This window comes from Otolemur garnettii, unplaced genomic scaffold, assembly GCF_000181295.1.
Source record: "Otolemur garnettii isolate 467f Iridium unplaced genomic scaffold, OtoGar3 scaffold00047, whole genome shotgun sequence".
In the NCBI taxonomy this organism is placed as follows: Eukaryota; Metazoa; Chordata; class Mammalia; order Primates; family Galagidae; genus Otolemur; species Otolemur garnettii.
In genome coordinates, this window is record NW_003852442.1 from 9,276,587 (window position 1) to 9,285,784 (window position 9,198).

Here is a 9,198-nt window from a genome sequence, read left to right on the forward strand (position 1 = left end):
AAAAAAAAAAAAAAAAAAAAAAAAGAACCAACGAACATAAATGCTTAATGTAAGAATGCTTATTTCTATACAGTCCTCTCAATATTGAGTATTCTAATTTTTGCTAATCTGAGAGATGGGAATGTTATCACATTCTGATTTACATCTCTTTAAGTTAAATGTCATTTCATGAGTCTGACCATTTATATTTCTTCTTTGAGTTGTCTTTTAATATTGCATGTTTACTTTTTTTTTTTTTTGAAGAGACAGAGTTTCACTTTATCCCCCTTAGTAGAGTGCTGTGACGTCACAGCTCACAGCAACCTCCAACTCCTGGGCTTAGGCGATTCTCTTGCCTCAGCCTCCCAAGTAGCTGGGACTACAAGCGCCTGCCACAACGCCTGGCTATTTTTTGTTGCAGTTCGGCTGGGGCTGGGTTCGAATATGCCATTCTGGGTATATGGGGCCAGCGCCCTACCCACTGAACCACAGGCACCCCCCTGCATGCTTACTTTTTTCTTACTGATATGTAACAGTTCTATTTTATGGGTCTGAACCTTTGACAAAACAAATTATGTGTCAGAATTGCTCTAGTCCAAACCTCAAAAGTCCTCTGTGGGAAAATGGCAGAATTTTAATCTTACTAGTGGGTGTTGTATTGAGTTTGTTATGACGGAACATAATTTAACATAGCGTAACATGTTGTATCATGCATGTACAATGGCACTCTCCTATATGTAATCTTTGGTAGAGAGTAAAAAACACTCGCTGAACTGTTTGTCCGTCTCAAGGTAAGATTCGGAGTGTGGCCCACAAATCACTGGCCAAGATTGCTGTGCTGGGTTAGTGTATCTGCTGTTTTACTTATTTATTTATTTGTGTGTGTATGTGTTTCTTTTTTTAGACAGGGTCTCTGTTGCCTAGGCTAAAGTATAGTGGCATCATCATAGCTCAGTGCAACCTCACACTCCCGGGTTTAATGGAGCCTAATACCTCAGCCTTGCAAGAAGCTGGGACTATAGGCGCCCATGATCTAGTTTTTTTTTTAATTTTTTTTGTTTGTTTGTTTGCTTTTGGTAGAGATGAGGTCTCTCTATTGCCTAATCTGTTCTCAAACTTCTGGCCTCAAGCAATTCTCTTGCCTCAGTGTCCTAAAGTGCAAGGATTATTGGCATGAACCATTGCCCCCAGCCCTATGTTTCAAAACCAGGCTCTGAAATTTAAGTTCCTCCAAACTGGGACCCTCTTGTCATGTCATGTCAGTGAGGAACATATTTAACTGATGATTTTAATAGAAATTAAGAAAATATCATGACTATAATAAGCAAATTATCATGACTATACTTTTTTTTTTTTTTTTTTTTTTTGGAGACAGAGCCTCAAGCTGTCCCCCTGGGTAGAGTGCCATGGCATTACAGCTCACAGCAACCTCCAACTCCTGGGCTCAAGCGAGTCTCCTGCCTCCGCCTCCCAAGTAGCTGGGACCACAGGCGCCCGCCACAGCGCCCAGCTATTTTTTTTTGGTTGCAGCCGTCATTGTTGTTTGGCGGGTCCGGGCTGGGGATTCGAACCCGCCACCTTAGGTGTACGTGGCTGGCGCCTTAGCTGGTTGAGCTATAGGCGGGGAGCCTATACTTTTTTTTAAGTTACCTGATTGATTCAACTTTTTTGTTTGTTTGTTTTAAGACAGAGTCTCACTGTGTTGCTCTTGGTAGAGTGCCGTAGCGTCACAGCTCACAGAAACCTCAAACTCTTGGGCTTTAGCGATTCTCTTGCCTCATCCTCCCAAGTAGCTGGGACTACAGGCACCCGTCACAATGCTCAGCTATTTTTGTTGTTGTTGTTGTAATTGTCATTGTTTGAGCTGGCCCGGGCTGGGTTCAGACCCACCAGCCCTGGTGTATGTAACCAGCGCCCTAGCCACTGAGCTACAGGTCCCGAACCGATTCAACTTTTTAATTAGAAGAACTAAGGGTCATTGCATTTTGGAAGATTGTCATTGGCAAGTGTAATAACGGTTGTACTTGTATTATATACATGTGTCCAATATGTTGATTCCAAACAACAGAAATTGGCTCTGGCTAACTTGGGCAAGAAAAGAGCCTATTAGGAGGACATTGGAGGCCTGTGGAGTTAGGAGACTTCCAGCTGGAGGCAGCCTAGAGGTCAAGATGTGGGGAATCCCATAGCAGATAGGCCATCAGCTGGGACAGGAACTGTCTAGCCAGGATGCTGCTACCCCAAAATAAGTGACCTCTAGCCGTTCACCTACTTGTTAACGACCACACATTCCAGGAGGGTCTGGTTGGCTAAACTTACATCATATGCCCACTGTTTAGCTATGCTGGGAAGGAGAGGGAGGTTCCAATGACCCCTAGTGTCCTCATGAGTGGCCTTCACCAAGGATTATACTCCTCCCAAGACTAGGAGGAAAAAGGATGAAATTGCCTAAAAGGAGGGAAGAATAGAGATGGATTCAAGGTACATCCCTGCCAAAAAAAAAATTTCTTAGTAATGGTGTCTTTCGTTTTTATCATGAGTGATTCTATGTACATTAGAATCTCATTTGCTCCTCATGAAACTATGTTTACATAGGGAGCGGAGCCTCAGTGCATCTGGGGTGCTTTACCTTTTCCCTGTGAGCTCAGAGGAATCTGGCTGACTCACCCGAAGATAGTGAGTGACAGTCCCTAGATCCATCATAGGGCTTCTAATGTATGACCTCGTGGATTTTCCACTCTCCAACCCTACATTTGGTCTGGTCTGTCTTAGTTTGGGCTGATATTTCTTACAGGTTACATAAGGACAGGCTCAATCTGTCTGGCTCAAACTCAGGACCGGCTGATCTCCCTGAAGCGCATCAACTCAAGGCTGAAGTACGTAACTGGGTAGAAGCCTATCCCGACTTTACCACACTGACCTCTGCCAAAGGACCAGTGAATGTCATTTTCCCCTTGTGTTCTGTGACAGTGTCATAGGCATCCCTTCTGAGATCATCTCCCCCAAGAAAGTGGCTGAACTTCACCCTCTCCTCAACGTGCACGACTTGGTGGGGGCCATGCATGTTCCTGAGGACGCAGTGGTGTCCTCTGCAGATGTGGCTCTTGCCCTGGCAAGTGCTGCCTCCCAAAACGGTGAGCAGCTTTTTACATTTTCTTGAGATGGGTTGAGATCATAAATAGGCAATGGCACTGACTCAAGTTTGGAAAAATTATTCTCCTTGGGGTATTCAGCTTCCATTTTTGAACACTAGATCTTACAATTTTCTTTTCTATAACATCTGTTAATAATTATTTTCCCTTAGGACCCCATTTTTAAAGTTCTAAGGAATCACTTTTAGTGCTGATTAATGTACTTCAGACTTAGAGAATTCCTCCCCAAATAGGACTTGAGAAGCTCCAAGGTTAGAACCTTAGGGTTTAATCCATAATTTAAATCAGGATCCAGTGTTGGAGTAAAGGAGAGAAAGACTAATTAGTGTCCAGGATATTATATTCTTTGGATAAACTGATTCGTGAGGTGGGTAGATTAGGATTTAAGAGGCCCTATTTGATTTCTCTCCTTCCTGCCCGATATTTTATGATTCCTGAAATTTAATTATTACATGCTAACATCTGTTTTTAAACTGACCTGCTGTTTTCAGGCTTGGGTAAGACTCATTTACATAGTTACAGGATATGATTCCTGGAGTTTTGTTGTTCTTTTTAAATTAGAGCATTGATCTAACTTTGTCAGTGTTTCCTTGGATATAGATTCTGCTGTAGATGTCTTACTTGTAGAACATCAAATGATGCATCAGCTCTTTCTTTATCTTGAAACAGGTGTTCAGATCTATGACCGGACAACTGTTCTTCATGTAATGGTCAAAAAAGGTCAAGTTACTGGCGTAGAAACAGATAAAGGACAAATTGAATGCCAGTATTTCGTCAACTGTGCTGGTCAGGTAGGTTAGAACCAGCACTGTGGTGCTGATTTTCTTATTTAATTTTTGTCTCCAGCACTTTTTGGTGTAGAGACATAAGATTAATATTGTGACTCACTAAATAGACATTAGGAACTATCCCTTTCCTTGTTTGGACCAGGATTCTTGAATGGTATTCTAAATCAGAAATCTACACTTATTCCTCAAATAGAAGCATTTGTGACTTTTTCTGTCCTCCACACTGGGTTAATTGGTGTTATTCTGGTCAGGAAGGCCACCAAATGGTCAGGCATAGACATGAATCCTTGGCATTGAGTCTTGGTGTTGCATTTCATTCTATAACCTAGCAAATAAACTATTAGGCCATTTCATTGTGTCAAGTACATGGATTCAGTGTCTAGAACCCTCAGCCTCTTCTATTTGCAAGGTAGATTTCATCCTTGCCTTCTACTCCACAATCTTACAGTGACCTAGGAAACAAGTTCATTTAATGATTGGTATTTAGGGTTTATAGTTGAGGCCAGGCTCCTTTATATAGTCTTATTAAAAGAAACTACTTTGGTTCCCTTGAGCTCTTTTGACTAGTTGATAAATTTATTTCTCTTTGATCCAAAAGTAATTTTTATGGTTTAAAAAGTATAATGTTGCTCCCCATCCAAATACTTGAACTGAAGCAGGCTGAAACTTGACTTCCCACACCTGACATTGCAGCAAGAGCACATGTAAGCCACTTGAAATTAAACTGTTTTCAAGAGGCTGAACTTGCTCATTTGTATTTCTGTTCCTCTTCCCACCCACAAATAAATCTGTCCATTTGTAGTGGGCATACGAGCTGGGTCTGTCCAACGAGGAGCCGGTTAGTATCCCGTTACATGCCTGCGAACACTTCTACCTTCTGACTCGCCCCTTGGAGACCCCTCTGCCAAGCAACACACCAAGTGAGGACTTGTACTTTTTTTTTTTTTTTTTTCAATCTTGTTTCCTTGCCAGTATTCTGTCCTCTGAAAAGGAAGACTTTCTGCTAAGGACAGACTGTGCCTGAAAGAGCCTTTTCATTTCTGGAGCATGTTACAGGGTGGTGGACGCAATTCTAACTTTTCTTAAAATAATTCTTCATGAAAGGGTGGCCAGAATGGTCATTCCACTAAGCAATTTTGTTTTTCTTTTTGTTTTTTGCAAGCTAATTTTAGTCCTAAACAGAGGTCATTGAGAATATTGGAAATAACCTTGAGCTTGGAACTTCAATGCTATAAAATTGTAGAAATGTCATGCATAGAGTATAAATTTAGGTGGTTTAGCGGCTCATGTGCCATAGGAGAGGGTTTTGATACCATTTTCATGGTCTTAATACCTAGAATGGGCTCTGCAATCCCCCTTTTTGCTAGACTTTCACTCGGCACAGTGGTAGTTACGTAGTTTGGTTATGAGGACTAATCAAAGCTTCTGGGTAACTGATAAGGTTAGGGATAATCAGAGACATGTCTCCACTGTAAGTCTGAGTGGGAAGATCCTCCACTACGACCTGGAAAGGTGTTCTAAAGCTACAAATGCTTGTGTTCATTAGATGCTTTTTTGTTAATAATGCCATTAACGAGTTTTTTGTTTTATTTCTTTTTCTGTCCACTTAGAAAGCTGGCTTGCTCTAAACCCTCATTTTTTTCTTCTACTTCCCACTTCTTTGTCATTTCTCTTTCTTAGCTATTATGGATTCTGATGGAAGAATTTACATTCGGAACTGGCAAGGTGGCATCTTGTCTGGGGGCTTTGAGAAGAACCCTAAACCACTTTTCACTGAGGGCAAGAATCAGCTAGAGATTCAGAATTTACAGGAAGACTGGGATCACTTTGGTATGTAAACTACATTATAGCGATAGTGACTTATATTTATCTAAGATGTTACCTTGTTCAAAGCATTGTCAAGAATAGTTCCTTGTTGGGGTGGCGCCTGTGGTTCAGTGGGTAGGGCGCCAGCCCTATAGACCAAGGGTGGCAGGTTCGAAGCCGGCCCAGCCAAATTGCAACAAAAAATAGCTGGGGAGCAGCTTGGGTGGCAAAAGGAGCGGCAGTGGCCAGGCAGCACAGGTACGTGAAGGCTCTCAGTGTGCCGTGGCCAGCAGGCACCCACACACCCCCTGCCCGCCTGCCGCCAAGATGCCAAAGAGGAAGGTCAGCTCTGCCAAAGGTGCAGGGAAGGAAGTGCCCAAGAGGAGGTTAGCGCAGTTGTCAGCTAAACCTACTCCTGTGAAAGTGGAAACAAAGCCAAAAAAGGCAGCAGCAAGGGGTAAATTGTCAGACAAAAAAGTGCAACCGAAAGGCAAAGAGGAGCAAAGGGAAAGCAGGCCGAAGTGGCCAACCAAGAAACTAAAGACGATTTACCAGCAGAAAACGGAGAAACTAAAGCCAAGGAGAATCCAGCCGCTGACGAAGCAGGAGAGAAAGAAGCCAAGTCTGATTAATGTCATATACCATGTCCATCAGTGGTCCCTGTCTCCCTTCTTGTACAATCCAGAGGAATATTTTTATCAACTATTTTGTAAATGCAAGTTTTTTAGTAGCTCTAGAAACGTTTTTAAGAAGGAGGGAATCCCACCTCATCCCATTTTTTAAGTGTAAATGCTTTTTTTTAAGAGGTGAAATCATTTGCTGGTTGTTTATTTTTTGGTACAACCCGAAAATAGTGTGGGATGTTGAATTAATGGGAGGCTTTGACTGTCTTGGGTGTGAGCTTAACATTCCATAGATGGAGGTTAGTTTTTATATCCTGTAATACAAAGCATACTAAATGGCAATATGGAGTCCAGTCCTGCATTTAATGTTTGAACGTTTTAAATTACTTCTATTCCCATGTTGTTTTATAGTAGAATTATTTCCTAAAGAAAACCACTGCCATGATCATGGCTCACTGTGTACACTCTGTAACATCTTTGGTTGTGGTGCTCCTATTTTCCTGATAACTTTGTTACTGTGCTATGAAGGACTAAAAATCTATGCATGTAGCATATGTGGTAATAAAGTGAATTGGTGGGACTTACCTAACAGCTTATCAACATTTGAAGATACTGGTAGTGAGTATCCTCTTAAGAAAAATTTGCCTCCATATTTTAATCTGGAAAGTCACTGGAATAACTGTTTAAAAAAGAATTACAGTAAATGGCTTTTTAGATTTTGGGTACATATGTTAAGAATTGTGTACAAATTGAAGTGTCTGTACTGATGCTCAACACAACCAATAAAATCTCAACTATAAAAGCCAAGCGTTGTGGCGGGCGCCTATAGTCCCAGCTACTCAGGAGGCTGACAAAAGAGAATCGCCTAAACCCAGGAGTTGGAGGTTGCTGTGAGCTATAACACCATGGCACTCTACCAAGGGCAATAAAGTGAGATTCTGTCTCCAAAAAAAAGAAACAAAGATAGTTCCTTGTTTAATGCTTATAACAACCAAACAAGGTAGAATAGTGGTTACAGAGTTTACCTGGTCTAAGGATACAGTTAGAAGTTGCCATTTGGGGGAACTGAAATCTTGGTTAACAGACTTTTGGCTAGTTATTTATTTGCCTAAAATCATTACTCAAATTTTAGATTAGTAGGAGGCTTTTTTTTTTTTTTTTTTTTTTTTTGTAGAGACAGAGTGCCGTAGCATCACAGCTCACAGCAACCTCCAGCTCTTGGGCTTAGGCAACTCTCTTGCCTCAGCCTCCCTAGTAGCTGGGACCAAAGGTGTCTGTCACAACGCCCGGCTACTTTTGTTGCAGTTTGGCCAGGGCTGGGTTTGAACCCACTACCCTCGGTATATAGGGCCGGCGCCCTACTCAGCCACAGGCGCTGCCTATAGGAGGCCTTCTTTTGGTAGGACTTTATGCAAAATTGAAATGCTCTTTTGAAAACAAAATTGTTGACTGAGATGGGTGAATTACCTGAGCTCAGGAGTTCAAGACCAGCCTAAGCATAAAGAGACCCTGTCTCTAAAAATTAGCTGGGCATTGTGATGGGCGCTTGTAGTCCCAGCTACTTGGGAGGCTCAGGTAAGGGGATCATTTGAGCCCAAGAATTTGAGGTTGCTGTGAGCTATGATTTCATCGCACTCTACTGAGGGCAACAAAGTGAGACTATCTCAAAAAAAAAAATTGTTCACTTTGGGAGATTGAAGTGAGAGGATCACTTGAGGGCAAGAGTTTGGCATCAACTTGAGCTCAGGTGTGAGACTCTGTCTCTATAAAAAACAGAAACATAGGCTCAGCGCCTGTGGCTCAAGCCGCTAAGGCTCCAGCCACATACACCTAAGGTGGCGGGTTCGAATCCAGCCCAGGCCTGCCAAACAACAATGATGGCAGCAACCAAAAAATAGCCAGGCGTTGTGACAGGCGCTTGTGGTCCCAGCTACTTGGGAGGCAGAGGCAAGAGACTCGCTTGAGCCCAGGAGTTGGAGGTTACTGTGAGCTGTGATGCCAGGGCACTCTACCCAGGGGGACAACTTGAGGCTCTGTCTCAAAAAAAAAAAACAGAAACATAAGCCAGATGTAGTGGCATGTGATTATAGTTCCAGCTACTAGGGAGGCTGAGGCAGAAGGATCACTTGAGCCCAGGAGTTTGAGGTTGCAGTGAGCTATGATGACACCATTGTACTCCAGGCTAGGTGACAGAGTGAGATCCTGTCTCAGAGACAGAGTCTCAAGCTGTCACTCTGATTAGAGTGCCATGGCATCGTAGCTCACATCAACCTCCAATGTTTGAGCTCACATGATCCTCTTCCCTCCGTTTTTCTATTTTTAGTAGAGATGAGGTCTTGATTTTGCTCAAGCTGGTCTTGAACTCATGAGCTTAAGCATTCCACCCACCTCAGATTCCTAAAGTGCTAGGATTACAGGCGTGACCCACCTCATTTGGCCAATAACCTTATTTCTTAGAAATACTTTAACTTATTGAATAATTAACATATTGACTTCAATGGCTTAAATTCAAATGATATAGAAGCCTATAATCTGAGCACTCTGGGAGGCCAAGGCAGATAGATTGCCTGAGCTCAGGAGTTTGAGACCATCCTGACCAAGAAGTGAGACCCTGTCTCTACTAAAGATAGAAAAATTAGCCAGGTGTTATGGTGGGCACCTGTACTCCTAGCTACTTGGGAGGCTGAGGCAAGAGAATCTCTTGAGCCCAAGAGTTTGAGGTTGCTGTGAGCTATGATGCCATAGCATTCTACCAAGGGTGACAAAGTAAGACTCTGTCTCAAATTAAAAAAAAAAAAAATGCAGAAAGATCTCTAATGAAGAATTTACTTTTCACCCTTAATGGACTTT

At 42.4% G+C, this 9,198-nt stretch overlaps 1 protein-coding gene and 1 pseudogene across 6 annotated transcripts in view; both read left to right on the plus strand.

Annotated features, from left to right (window-relative positions):
- PDPR (pyruvate dehydrogenase phosphatase regulatory subunit) overlaps positions 1 to 9,198 on the plus strand; it is a 53,249-nt gene that overhangs the window by 21,745 nt on the left and 22,306 nt on the right. For 3 of the 5 annotated variants that reach the window (XM_023514123.1, XM_023514122.1, XM_012806169.2), the window contains 5 exons: positions 2,774 to 2,855; positions 2,950 to 3,113; positions 3,801 to 3,922; positions 4,722 to 4,839; positions 5,600 to 5,749. In XM_023514123.1, the coding sequence (XP_023369891.1) occupies positions 2,774 to 2,855; positions 2,950 to 3,113; positions 3,801 to 3,922; positions 4,722 to 4,839; positions 5,600 to 5,749 (636 nt within the window). Of the gene's footprint in view, positions 1 to 2,773; positions 3,114 to 3,800; positions 3,923 to 4,721; positions 4,840 to 5,599; positions 5,750 to 9,198 lie in introns of all 5 variants that reach the window. The other 2 variants (XM_023514124.1, XM_023514125.1) reach the window with 2 other exon arrangements.
- Positions 6,053 to 6,847, plus strand: LOC105887125 (annotated as a pseudogene). Its single transcript, XR_002773753.1, has one exon. The product of XR_002773753.1 is annotated as a non-histone chromosomal protein HMG-14 pseudogene (transcript).